At 56.4% G+C, this 13,571-nt stretch overlaps 2 protein-coding genes across 2 annotated transcripts in view; both read right to left on the bottom strand.

Moving 5' to 3' along the window:
* The window catches only part of VOLCADRAFT_66092 (uncharacterized protein), a gene marked incomplete at both ends in the record, with an annotated part of 12,601 nt that extends 3,399 nt beyond the window's left edge, over positions 1-9,202 (bottom strand). Inside the window, 9 exons of the mRNA XM_002955553.1 lie at positions 4,315-4,412; positions 4,701-4,917; positions 5,355-5,455; positions 5,619-5,728; positions 6,137-6,207; positions 7,362-7,417; positions 7,647-7,765; positions 8,237-8,396; positions 8,882-9,202. Coding sequence (XP_002955599.1) covers positions 4,315-4,412; positions 4,701-4,917; positions 5,355-5,455; positions 5,619-5,728; positions 6,137-6,207; positions 7,362-7,417; positions 7,647-7,765; positions 8,237-8,396; positions 8,882-9,202 — 1,253 coding nt within the window. The remainder of the gene's footprint in view (positions 1-4,314; positions 4,413-4,700; positions 4,918-5,354; positions 5,456-5,618; positions 5,729-6,136; positions 6,208-7,361; positions 7,418-7,646; positions 7,766-8,236; positions 8,397-8,881) is intronic.
* A 1,473-nt stretch (positions 9,203-10,675) lies between these two features.
* VOLCADRAFT_109319 (uncharacterized protein) lies at positions 10,676-13,125 on the bottom strand (the record flags this gene model as incomplete). Its single annotated transcript, XM_002955552.1, has 4 exons — positions 12,747-13,125; positions 12,018-12,137; positions 11,198-11,530; positions 10,676-10,843 (listed from the first exon to the last, which is right to left on the bottom strand). The coding sequence occupies exons 1-4, from the start codon at positions 12,900-12,902 to the stop codon at positions 10,676-10,678; spliced, it is 777 nt and encodes a 258-aa protein (XP_002955598.1). The 5' UTR covers positions 12,903-13,125.
* Between the last annotated feature and the right edge of the window lie 446 nt (positions 13,126-13,571).

The following is a 13,571-nucleotide window of genomic DNA, read 5'->3' as shown; positions in this document are numbered from 1 at the left end:
GAGCAGCTGCCCGCGTTTTCAAGCACGTATGGTGTTGGATTGTAAGGTGCCCAAGTACGTTTGCGAGGAAGAGAATGTGGCCAGGCTGGGAATGTGAGATTAGCGTAAGCGAGTTACAGGGCGTTGCATTGCACGGGCGAATTTACGTGCAAATCTTTCACCGTAGCATCAGTCCTCAGTTCACTTCTTGGAACGAACATCAGCATAGGTGCAAGCCCTCCGCTTGGAGGGATATGCAAACAAACATCCTGATAGGGGTAAACTCGCACGCTACCGAGCATTCAACCGAGCACATGCATGCTTAGTTGAATGGTGAGATGCGACCCCCCCTTCATTTCGTGCTCGGCAAGCCTGCCACCGCGTACCGGATATGTTGGCGATGTTACAGAACGCTGCACCTTGGTTTCTGTGCGCATTGCAATTGCGTACGTTGCTCGACCCCGCCGACCAAAACTACACGTGCCCAACTGAAGACATTCCCGGTGGTTGTGCAGCAGCTCTTGAGGCTGTTGCTGGCTGAAATCCATCCTGAGCTGTTGCAACACGGCTAACGCGGGCACGTCCCTATGCACAGCAAATAGCTGTTCCAAGCCAACAGCGGCGTCCTTGTCACCGACAAGGCTCTAAACGTCTTATCTGTTCTTATGTTTAATTAAGTTTACTCTGTATGTTATACTTTGCGCAACTTTGTAATTTGACTTTACTCTGAACAAGGTGCTGCCTCTTCGCCAGCGCTTCATCTTCCGCGGCAGTTTCACGAGCCCAGAGTTGCAAGCTACGACGTATGCTTTCGGTGCTTTTAGTTACTGCAAAGCATCCACGCAATAGTCCAGCCTGCATGCCGCGTGCGGCTATGGCCAACATGCCCACCTGCGCAACGCGCTGGCGCACCTGGTCCTTTTCCGCCAAGAAAATTTATATACACTTGTACAGGCGCATTTTGCGAATCGCACGCGCGCATCTGCGCGGCAAAATTCGCTCCTGACTCTTTTGGGACGATGTACGAACTGTTTATTCGCGAAGTACGACCGGACACATTTGTGCGAGGGGCTGCTTAACGAACTTTGCATATTTCTAATTATCCTGCTTCGCATTATGAAGGGAATAAAGACATTTATGCAATGACAGTTTGCGCGGCTACGCCAAGAGATGTCCACTGTCAACCCCTGAAGACGCCCTGTTTGCTATGATCCAGCTAATTTTTACAATGAAGACGCAGTAAAGATTTTGATGGTATAATTGATTTAGAGTGTTTTGCGGCCGTCGGGGACCTCGCCTTTGAACGTTAGCAGCAGGAAACAGAGCCTTGGAGCGGGAAACAGATGACGCTCTTGAAGCAGAGAGGCGAGTCTTTGCAACCATCCGGCAATGTGGCCTTGGCGGCAGATACACTCTTGGCTGTCCCAGGGGTCCCATTTCGGTCCCGCCGGGGCTTCGCGCGCCGATTCGCCGCAGCCCATGCATGCATATAATCATAACGCAGCTGTAGGTAGGCACGGCTCATGGGGGAAAGCAGGGGCTGGCGAGGAATCGGGGATACGGACACGCAGGCGGCAGGAGGCTAGGCGGGTCAGGAACAGGGGTCCCATTTCGGTCCCGCCGGGGCTTCGCGCGCCGATTCGCCGCAGCCCATGCATGCATATAATCATAACACTGCTGTAGGTAGGCGCGGCTCATGGGGGAAAGCAGGGGCTGGCGAGGAATCGGGGCATACGGACACGCAGGCGGCAGGAGGCTAGGCGGGTCAGGAACACGTAAGGTCCCATTTCGGTCCCGCCGGGGCTTCGCGCGCCGATTCGCCGCAGCCCATGCATGCATATAATCATAACACTGCTGTAGGTACGCGCGGCTCATGGGGGAAAGCAGGGGCTGGCGAGGAATCGGGCATACGGACACGCATGCGGCAGGAGGCTAGGCGGGTCAGGAACACGTAAGGTCCCATTTCGGTCCCGCCGGGGCTTCGCGCGCCGATTCGCCGCAGCCCATGCATGCATATAATCATAACGCAGCTGTAGGTACGCGCGGCTCATGGGGGAAAGCAGGGGCTGGCGAGGAATCGGGATACGGACACGCAGGCGGCAGGAGGCTAGGCGGGTCAGGAACACGTAAGGTCCCATTTCGGTCCCGCCGGGGCTTCGCGCGCCGATTCGCCCGCAGCCCATGCATGCATATAATCATAACACTGCTGTAGGTAGGCGCGGCTCATGGGGGAAAGCAGGGGCTGGCGAGGAATCGGGGATACGGACACGCAGGCGGCAGGAGGCTAGGCAGGTCAGGAACACGTAAGGTCCCATTTCGGTCCCGCCGGGGCTTCGCGCGCCGATTCGCCGCAGCCCATGCATGCATATAATCATAACACTGCTGTAGGTAGGCGCGGCTCATGGGGGAAAGCAGGGGCTGGCGAGGAATCGGGGATACGGACACGCAGGCGGCAGGAGGCTAGGCGGGTCAGGAACACGTAAGGTCCCATTTCGGTCCCGCCGGGGCTTCGCGCGCCGATTCGCCGCAGCCCATGCATGCATATAATCATAACACTGCTGTAGGTAGGCGCGGCTCATGGGGGAAAGCAGGGGCTGGCGAGGAATCGGGGATACGGACACGCAGGCGGCAGGAGGCTAGGCGGGTCAGGAACACGTAAGGTCCCATTTCGGTCCCGCCGGGGCTTCGCGCGCCGATTCGCCGCAGCCCATGCATGCATATAATCATAACACTGCTGTAGGTAGGCGCGGCTCATGGGGGAAAGCAGGGGCTGGCGAGGAATCGGGGATACGGACACGCAGGCGGCAGGAGGCTAGGCGGGTCAGGAACACGTAAGGTCCCATTTCGGTCCCGCCGGGGCTTCGCGCGCCGATTCGCCGCAGCCCATGCATGCATATAATCATAACACTGCTGTAGGTAGGCGCGGCTCATGGGGGAAAGCAGGGGCTGGCGAGGAATCGGGGATACGGACACGCAGGCGGCAGGAGGCTAGGCGGGTCAGGAACACGTAAGGTCCCATTTCGGTCCCGCCGGGGCTTCGCGCGCCGATTCGCCGCAGCCCATGCATGCATATAATCATAACGCAGCTGTAGGTAGGCGCGGCTCATGGGGGAAAGCAGGGGCTGGCGAGGAATCGGGCATACGGACACGCAGGCGGCAGGAGGCTAGGCGGGTCAGGAACACGTAAGGTCCCATTTCGGTCCCGCCGGGGCTTCGCGCGCCGATTCGCCGCAGCCCATGCATGCATATAATCATAACGCAGCTGTAGGTAGGCGCGGCTCATGGGGGCTGGCGAGGAATCCGGGCATACGGACACGCAGGCGGCAGGAGGCTAGGCGGGTCAGGAACACGTAAGGTCCCATTTCGGTCCCGCCGGGGCTTCGCGCGCCGATTCGCCGCAGCCCATGCATGCATATAATCATAACGCAGCTGTAGGTAGGCGCGGCGCATGGGGGAAAGCAGGGGCTGGCGAGGAATCGGGGATACGGACACGCAGGCGGCAGGAGGCTAGGCGGGTCAGGAACACGTAAGGTCCCATTTCGGTCCCGCCGGGGCTTCGCGCGCCGATTCGCCGCAGCCCATGCATGCATATAATCATAACGCAGCTGTAGGTACGCGCGGCGCATGGGGGAAAGCAGGGGCTGGCGAGATTCCGGGCATACGGACACGCAGGGGCACCTACTGGGAGGTGCCTACCCCCCAAGTAGGGGGGGCGCCCCGTGCCCCGCGCCCCCGTGCCCCGCGCTAGGCGTGTCAGCGTGTCAGATAAAGGTTAGGCCATCTCCCCGGCCGGCTATCCAGACGGGCGACGGCCGCTGTACCCCAAGAGACTGCATCGCGACAACGCGGCCTTCGAAGGCCTCATCGACCGGCCCCGTCGCCCATCAGTAGTGTTATTAGTTTCTATTTATCAAAGCTGACTGGTTGGCTTTCGGCTTTCGGCTTAAGACGGTTACTTGACCCACTTTTCAACCTTTAAACTTAACCAAACTTATTTCAACACAGATATTTCAATTAATTTCAATTATCTTTCAGATTTCAGAGGACGTGCAAGGGGTCGGGCCGAGGAATTCGGCAAGGCGTCCGGCTCATGACACAAGACAAAATCCATAAGGAGACACAATCATAATCGTAAATATAATATAATGTATAATATGTTTAACCTCCTTCTCGTGGCGCGTTCGGTTGGCGTTCGGTTGGCGGTCCGGCGGAGCGCATGTTACTGGACCCTGCCGTACGCTCGTCCCCAGTCCGGGGGCGTATGCTACCTACATACATACCTACCTACCTACATGCTACCCACACACCCTGTACCCCCCACACGTGCAAACCCACTTCCGCGGCGCGGCCGTGAACCCGCCGTGTCCGTGCCATTGCAGGGTATGGATCCACGCATCGTTGGATCCCACCCCGCACTCCGCATCCCACTGGCCCTGGGGGGTTGGGGAGGGGGAGCGGGACGGCGTGGGGGAGGGGCAGGAGTTACGAAGGAGAAGGAGGGGGAGGGGGGGAGCGCGTCACATGGTGCAAAAAACGAATAAGCAACTGCCCACTGACGCCCAAACCAACAAACTAGACGGGCCGCTACCATAACCCGGCGCAAAATAGGTACACATAGCTGTACATGGATAGTCAGCACCACCACCATCATCGCCACCACCACCACCACCACATCTCAACAACTCTCGCGCCGCCGCCCACGCGCCCAAACCCTCACAAACCTGGTACAGCAGTACGGGTTTGTACTGCAGTAGGTCTGACACCAACCCCTTGACGCTCTTCATGACGTCGTGTCCCATCACCGCATCCACCTCCCCCGAGCAGCTCTCCCACGCCAAGTCCGATGCGGGCGGCACCCCCGAGGGGGCGAGCAGCTGTCGCAAGGGGGGCGAGTTCAGGTACTCATCCACCTGGTTGCGGGAGTCGTACCCGGTGTTGCTGTACAGCAGGTAGGTGGTTCGTACAGGGGCGGGAGTGCCGGGACGGCGAGGGGGAAATTATGAGGGAAGGAGGGGAGGAGGGGGGATGTGTTTTTGGATGTGTACGGCCCAATAGGAAACAGCTGCCGGTGTCATAAGGAGGGGGGAAGGAGGGGGGAAGGCAGGGGAAGTTTTGGCGGGAAGAGAGAAGAATTACCGCCCACTGGGAGGCCCTTCTCCTCCTCGGTGATTGAGGAGGGCCTTATAGGCCTCTTAAGACACGTAAGAAACATAGGGCCCCGCCCCTCCTTGGGCACACGGTCGTCGTTGGGACATGCGGGTAAACAAATACATACACACACACACTCGCTATAGATAGATAGACACGTTTTTGACCCAAATTGCACCGGGGCAAACACACAAACATGTATACGGCGTACACGTGTTACTCCTCACCGCCGTACATCCTCCAATGTGGCAGCTCCTCCTGCCGTACTGATGTACCGCAGAAGCGCATCGCTCTTGTTGCGGGCGGCCCGCCACTCCCGACTCCGGACCTGTCGTACACCGAGATGAAGGCCAAAGTGGAAATGACTGTCTGTCTGTCTGTCTGTCTGTCTGTATGTATGTATATGTATGTATGTGTACCGCATAGCCGTTTCGGTCCCTTAACCGCTTAACCCTCTTAACCCCCCTTTCCCCCCTCCCACCTCAACCCACCAACTCAATGATCTCTTGCTGCATACCCTCCGCCACGCGCCTTTGAACCGTGTCAATAAGGCCCATTCCCCAGGCCACCTCAGCTTGTACGGCAGTTTGCGTCTCCGCGTCTGTAGAGGATGTTTTTTTGGAAGGGTTGTCAAGTCGATGATGGAGGGCGGGAGCTAAATGTTGCCGGAGAAGCCGGAGCCAATTATCGCCACCAAAAGCAACGAACCAACTGCTTTCTGTGGAGTTTACTACCGCCATTCCTGCGATGCGTTTAGGATCCTGCGGTCCTGCATTATGGCAGGGGGTTAAGGAAAAAGTGCCTACTGTCCTGTAAATTCACGACATAAATACATACAGACAGACAGACACGCGCACCCCTGCATGTCCTAAGGCCTTAACATTTAAAAGCAGCCGTCCACGTCGCCTCAGCCGCTCCCAAAACTCTCCGGCCCCGCTCTCCCCCCGTCCCTGTCCCTCCCCCTCCCCCTCCCCCCCTCCCCCTCCCCCTCCCCTCCCCTTCACCACACCCGTAAATCCGTTCCCAACCGCAAGGCCCCCCAATGTGAAGACGGGGGCCTCCACGTGCTGACTCAGCTTCCTAGGGTGATGTAGCTGGTCCTCAAAACCACTGGCACGGGCATAAGCCTGGGGGGGTGGGGCGGGGAGGGGAAAGACGAACCACGAACAACGAGTGAAGCTGCTGCCAAGGAAAGAGTGTACAAGAAGCCGAACTGATTTTGACGGCGGTTTTCAAGGCGGCGACCTCGGGCTGATGTAATGATGATGACCGCGGAAACCTACCTACCTAGCCGCCAAGACTAAAAACGTAAGAGCGGAAGAAAAGCAGTAGAATGAGGCGGGGAGGGGACGAGGGGAGGGAAGGAGGAGAGGAAAAGGGGAGGGGAGGAAGGGCAAAGAGGAGGGGAGGGGGTGTGGGAAGGGGGGAGAGGAGCGCGGCGGGGGGGGGGGATGCCGGCCGGTCGTGGGAAGGTAGGGGACGCCAAGGCCTACCTGTCTGTTTGTCTATCCGCCAGGTGCTCCTGGTTAGCCTGGTCAGCATTCGCTGCACACCCGCACCGCCACACCACGGACTGCGCCACAGCATTTCGACCGCCAAATCGGAGGGTGGGAGGGAATCCTTTTTGGACCGTAAACCCCACCCTTTGAACTTCCTTGCTTCCTTACCCATGTGTGAAACAGGGGGGTGTATCTTCACCCGAGGCCGCTACCCGGCGAAACCCTGCCTTCCCCGGTATTTCGGGGCACCCTCATCCAGTCACCCTAGTCAACCTCTCAGTGGGTAACATAGATTCCGCATCCACCACCGGCATCCAACGGAATCTGCCGGATCGACGGCGACCCAACTCCATTTCTGTTCGGCTCGCGAGTCAACATTATCCCAGGTCACCACCATCCACCGGCTAGGGGCACTTTACCTTCCACCGCCGGAAGAATTTTTGACCTTGACAGGTCTCGATCCCGGGATCTCCCGGGGGCAATGGTCACGCGTTACCAGTAGTGCCAAACCTAAGCATGCATGTATGTATGTATGTATGCTGTCGATCTGTCTGTCCATCTGCCCTGTGTCCCTCTTCGTATGCACTAACGAGCTCGTTGTGTCCACGCACATACATACATACACATAGACATACACACACACCATTTAGCCCAAGGAGTTATCCTTCCGCCCACCACCTCCAACTCCAACACCCCCAACCTCCCCCCCCAAACAACCCCCCAACACACACATACATACACACCTGCAAAATGAAGTGGGAGATGGAGGGCACGTACTTGCCAGCATAGCTCTGTGTGAGTGAGGTGGGGGGCAAGGTAGGGGGGAAGGTTGGGGGCAAGGTTGGGGGGAAGGTAGGGGGGGGAGGTGGGGGGGAGATGGGGGCGAAGAGGGTGGGCCGCAAAGGAGGGGGTGTGGTGACGGCGTGTGCTCTTAGTCGACACAGGGCGAACACAGGACGCAGGACACAAGGACGAACTCGCAGTCCGTTTGGTGTACGACGACCTCTCTCCCGTACGTACCTCCCCCGTAATGATCAGCGGCCGGCTCTGTAGCTCCGGGTCCGTGCGGTAGAAGGACTGCAGCGCCCGGTACAGGTCCCAGGCGACGTCGAGCTCGTTGTCGGGTATGGAGGCGCTGCCTGGCTCCAGGGAGGGTACGAGGGGATACGGGTAGGGAAGGCAGGGGTTGGGGTAGGGAGGGTGGGGGTTGGGAGGGGCCTGAGACAAAACACACATACATAGATACATACATACATACATGCATGCACACACAAGTATATGTGTATTATGTATATATAGTGTATATATAGTATATGTATATACTCATGCATACATCAGCCACCCCATCTCACCTCTCCTTCCCCTCCCTTCCCACAGGTTTATAACGCTGACCCGGAGAGCTTATCGAACCCCAGTACGGCTGTCCAGGCCGCCGTATATCGTACACTCAGCCAAGCCAGTCAGCCACGGACGAGCGACGCACCACCGCCACCGCCACCAACCCCACCGGGCAAATAGCTTTACGTGGTTCTTGTAACAATGTGATGTACGACCGGACACAATAACCCAACCCACTTCCCCCCCGCATCGAGAACCCAGTCAACCCCTACCTCGTTTGCTGAAGCCAACTCCGATGGGTTGCTCAATGAACAACATGCCGTACATGCGGTTCCATGACCCGAGGTTACGACGCAGAGTCAGGTCGTCGTTTACAAAGTACGGCCCGTTGATGTACAGCATGCCAAAAAAGGACGAGCAGCCTGGGCCGCCCTGGATATGGTGTGTTAAGAGGAAAGGGGTGGAGATCGGATTTGGAGTGGGATGGGACGTGCGTGGGTGTTTGCCTATGTGTGTGCGTGTGCGTGCGCGCGCGTGTGTGTGTTTGTGTGTGTGTTTGCCTATGTGTGTGCGTGTGCGCATGTGTGTGTATGTGTACGTTGCAAGGGGGTGTATTGAAATGGGGCTTAAGTGTGTGTTGGGAAAGGGGGTGCGGATTGGCACTAAAGAGGGCACTGGATCCAAAGCATCACATGAATTCCCGTCCCGTCGCGGCAGCAAGCCGCTATCTCGCCAGGTCAGCGTTTGTTTGCAGCTGATGCAATTTTTGAAACGTAAGAAAACGCTAAGAGAATTATCAAGCACATAAGTACATAAGTACATTATGCACGAGCTTGGAGCGTAAATAGTCGGAATGGTCGGAAGTTGCGACCCATTGGGCCACGAGCACTGACAGCTGTCAGCTTAAGGGCTCGCACCTGAAGCCAAAGTATAATAGGTACGTCCTTGTCATGAGGGCTAGCCTCTTGAGCCTCAAAGTACATGTAGTACATAGCACTGCCCTTCTCCGGGTTGACATCCAGGTAGCCATAGCTGGTTGGCTCGGGCAGCGTCAGGTTCCTCTTAGCGTCCTTACGGAACGACGTTTCGAAGGCAGCTGGTTTGGATCTGAGGACATCCTTTCGCCGTATGGCAAGCTGCTCACCATCGACACGTGCAGCAGCACACAGCAGGCCGTCAAGGCCATAAGCTAAGCAGGCTAAGATAACGCCGACAGAAGCAGTACATCGAAGTTTCATACTTGAAGTGCTGGAAAAGTAAAAGCAACTGTCAGCGGATAGCCGCGAGCGCCAAGCGCCCAGCCAACGAACTAAATTCGTTTGAAGTTGAAACTTCGAAAGTCAAAGTGTGTTTAGCCCTCGATGGAATCGTTCCACACAAATAACCTCAGCATGCATGTCATCATTCCGATATTAGCTTCTTACTCGCGAGTAGTACGGCGGCTCTTGTCAGACGCGAAATCCAGCGCTGCAGCTGTATGCGTAAGGTTTGAATTTACTGAATACGTTTCAGAAGTACCTGACATCAAAACGATTTGGGTCCAGGCGCAGAATGGAAAGCAACGTTCGGCGTGTACAGTACGACGCGTCGCTTTCTCGACAGCTAGGCGCTGGATTTCCTGATCCCAGTTTTAGGAAAATATCCTTGTTTTAATAAAAAGAACGTGGGGTTTCGGTCGGAAGTTCGTATTCATTTCGTAGAGCTTCCCTTGGGCCCCCGTGCCTTCTCACTGCAGGGTCATTCAGCGGTGTCAGCCCGCTGCATCTGGGGCTTGCTCTCCCCCGGCTTCATCCTGCTTGTGGGACCACGGCTGTCCGCCTCCGACTTCGCTGTCCTTGAGGGCACAACGCGCCAGCTGGTTTCCAAAACCCGACTCACTTAGCAAACATACACACAGGAAGCTGAACCGCTTCAGCAGATAAGTACATTCTCTTGCGGGTCAAACGAGCAGACGCCCCATCATGCTGTTCCCTTTCGTGACCTCTGCTCGCCTGCTGACGTCCGTAGTTTTAGGATGGAAGAAGCCTAGAAGGGACATTATTATTGGAAACGTGACGGCCAGTGCTTGAAAGGGGCCCCCCGTGAAAAGGTCCGCCTTGCCGTCTGCATCTGCCGCAACTCATGTCTAAGAAAAAAGACGAAGAAGGAAAACGAATGAAGAAGCTACGTGGTACTCTTGGAACGCGATTATTAAAAAGGTACAAAGAAGACAGCGCTGTGTGGAGCGTTTGAAACTGACCCGCGGGTCGGTTCCAGGACGGTGAGGTCTTTGGGAGACTTCTTTTGTCAAAAAGTCTTGCTCATCGCTTGCCATGTTCCTATCTGTTATATATTACTTTTTGAACGCAGGTTGTTCCTCTTTGTCTTTCTGTTTGCCTATCTGCCTGTGCCCTTCCTGCCTTTTCTGCATGTCCTGCCATGTATACATGCGAGCGAACGCACGCCGTGTCAGTGACCCTGCTGGATCACCTCCCAAGTTGAAGTCCAAAGCAGGACACCGCGTGGCATCCAACCAGACACCGCCAACGCACACCATGTCATTTCCTACACAAGATGAGTGATTATTGCCGTACCATGGTCGTACCATCCGTACACAAACCGTTGCAGCGGATGAACATAAAAACCCATCACATACGCGCACGCACCTACGCACGCAGACATACGTACATCCCCTACCCTGGTCCCTGAAGCACGCAACTAGTTGTCTCGTGTCAGTGGGGCACATTGCCGCTAGTGGCCGCCGCCGTAACGCTCTCTCGCAACTGCTGGATAACGACCCCTGGGTCGGCGGCGCCAAAGACGGCCGATCCTGCCACAATGACGTTGGCTCCCGCGGCCGCCGCTCGGTCGACGGTCGCTGGCGCCAGACCGCCGTCCACCTGACTCCCCGGGACATCCCCAACCAAATGCGGTGGGAGGGGGAGAGGGGGATGAGGAGAAAGAGATGGCGGAAGGACCTAGGTGCTGCTGCAGAGCAGAGCAGAGCTAGGCCAGATTTTTGGAAGACCCCTTCTCCCCATCACCCTCCTCGCTTACTACCTTTCCCGCTCGCTCGTCGCTTCTTTCACTGGAGGACCCTGGTCAAGCACGGTATTGCGTACTAGACATCGGGCAAAATTTCCACGCCCCCCCATGCCCTTACATATAGTAAAGTATTACCTGTTGAACCCCTAGCATCTACCCATACCTCCCATAAGGCCCACCCACCTCACTTTTCCACGTCACGCACCCACCTGAATGAGAAGGTCTGGAAACTTCTTCCTCAGCACAGCCGCCTTGGCCGCCTTATCCGCCATGAAGGACTGGCCTCCGAAACCAGGCTCCACCGTCATCACCAGCACCATGTCCACAAGCCCCTGCTCCACGTACGGCACCGCCAGCTCCACTGGCGTGGCGGGTTTTAAGGCGAGACCCACATGCATCCCCGCGGCCCTCACGCCGTGGCACATATCCACCACTGCGGGGTGGGGCTGGTCGGGGGCGAGGCTGTGCCAGTCGTCAGGACCGGGTCCGGCTGCGGCTTCCAAATGGAAAGTGATCATGTCCGCGCCCGCCTTGGCGAAGTCCTAAATAAAAAGAGGATGAAGATGTTGACGAGGGGAGGGAGTTTGGGAGAGCTGGGTTGGGGGTTGGGCGGAGGATGGGACGGAGCGGAATGCAGGAAGGCTGGTCATGTTTAATAAGTGGGGACGGACGTGGTGAGGGGGTGGTGAGGGGCTGGTCGAGGGTCGTCAAGGTCTTGTTGCTGGCGGATCTACGTAAGGCCGACTGGGACACGGCACGCAGGGCCAGGACGGCGCTCATGTACATGCATACAGACGAACAGAGAGACAAACGTGCAATGAGGCAGGGCAGGACACATACGAACATGCAGGCAAGCAGGCTGGCAGGACAGCAAATATACACGTTCCAGTAGGTGAAGCATATTCAGATCGTGTTGGCAGACGCTTCGCGAAACTTTATTCACACAGAAAGTCAAACTGACAGGGCAGCGGGAGACAAGGCAGGCAGGCAGGCGGGCGGGTAGGGCCGGGCAAAGGGTGTGTAGCCTACCTTGACCCAGAGCTCCGGGTTTGTGGTCATCAGGTGGCAGTCCAGGAAGGCGTCCGTGTGTTTTCGGAGCGAGGCTACGATGGGGGCTCCCAGGGTCAGGTTGGGAACAAAGTGGCCGTCCTGAAGGCCCTCGCCGGGAGGGGAGGAGAGGGGGTAAGGAAGGCGAGGGGCACGAGGGGAAGGAGGGGGAAGAGGTTGAAGGGGGGGCTAAGGACGTGCGCATTAGGAATATGCGGTGGGAACGGTGCTGAGGGGGGGAGAATGAGTAATGGAGGAGGGACTCGCTGCGGACGTTACGGGAGGTGAGGGAATGGGAGGAGAGATGTGAGGGCCACGAGCGGTTAGGGAACGGACAAGGATGGATGAGGAGGAAGGTAACGGAGGAGCAGGGTGGGTGATGAGCGGGTAGATCGTGGCTGTTTTGGCCGTTGCGATGCGGCAAAAGCAGTCGACACTGGGCGAAAGCAACCTTCGAGGAAGGTTGGGGTAGGTTAGAGATACTCTCTGTAAAAATCCTCCAGAAGTCTTTCCTGTAATAGAAGAGAGTCATTTTTGTCATTTGGATGGGTGTGTAAGTGCGACAGCGACTTTCGGAGATGTGGGTCTTTCTCAGTAGGTGAACCAGGTAACACGTCAGCAGGCCAACCGTCGCCACTCCGACATGCGCCTTGGGGGCGAGTATGAGTTCGATTGTCGGTAAGGGACAAGGAAGCGTTCTTACTAACTGACCATGACGTCTACGTGCAGCCAGTCTGCTCCTAAGTCAACCATTCGCTTGCATTCGTCGGCGAGTCGGGCGAAGTCGCTTGAGAGGATGGACGGCGCAATGATGGCAGGAGGCCGGTCATGGCCTTCAGAGCGCTTAGGAAGCGAGATACGTGTCATGGTGTCAACTTTCAGCCGTGAGACGGCTGTGCGCGCGAAGCTGTAGGCCCGTCAAGTGCAAACGTGGATTGCTTAAAACTGGTGTTCGCAAGCAATCGGTTACGAAATCAGGAGATACGGCTTGATGGAGCTAACGGGATGTGGAAGGTGACAAAGCCCGTCAACAAGCCGCAAATCGAGGGAGCGGCCCTCTAATATGTGTGATTGCTGTGTTACAGCCACAGCTTCTTAAAATCTTTCCCCAGGCTAGTTCTCAGCATAACTAGGCTTTGAGTCCAAATTGTGAAGGGTTTCGGAGCTAAAGTCTCGGAGCTACTAAATTTTCACTTGCTTCCAGCCTTCCCTTGAACCCAAATAAACTTTACGCAACAGACTTCAAACTTGACTAGTTTATGAACAATGCATGTTATCTTGTTTGTTATCTAAGACTCCAGTCTTTGATGTTGGAAGTATAGTTTTTAAGATAACAAGCTGCAAGATTATCCGTAAAATATTTGATACTACCCAATCAAGTGAGCTCTCACTGGTTACGGTGAAGACCACATGGAAGAGGAGTATGAAGGAAGCTATGAAGGAGCAGGCGGAGGATCTTCTGACAGGATTTCTCGAGAAGGTAATGTACTTATGTTGTTGTTTTTATGACAAAAGTGCAGCCAATCACTAACGCGT

Source organism: Volvox carteri, assembly GCF_000143455.1.
Source record: "Volvox carteri f. nagariensis unplaced genomic scaffold VOLCAscaffold_53, whole genome shotgun sequence".
Classification (NCBI taxonomy): Eukaryota; Viridiplantae; Chlorophyta; class Chlorophyceae; order Chlamydomonadales; family Volvocaceae; genus Volvox; species Volvox carteri.
The sequence above is the reverse complement of the archived record's forward strand: the minus strand, read 5'-3'. Positions and strand labels throughout refer to the sequence as shown.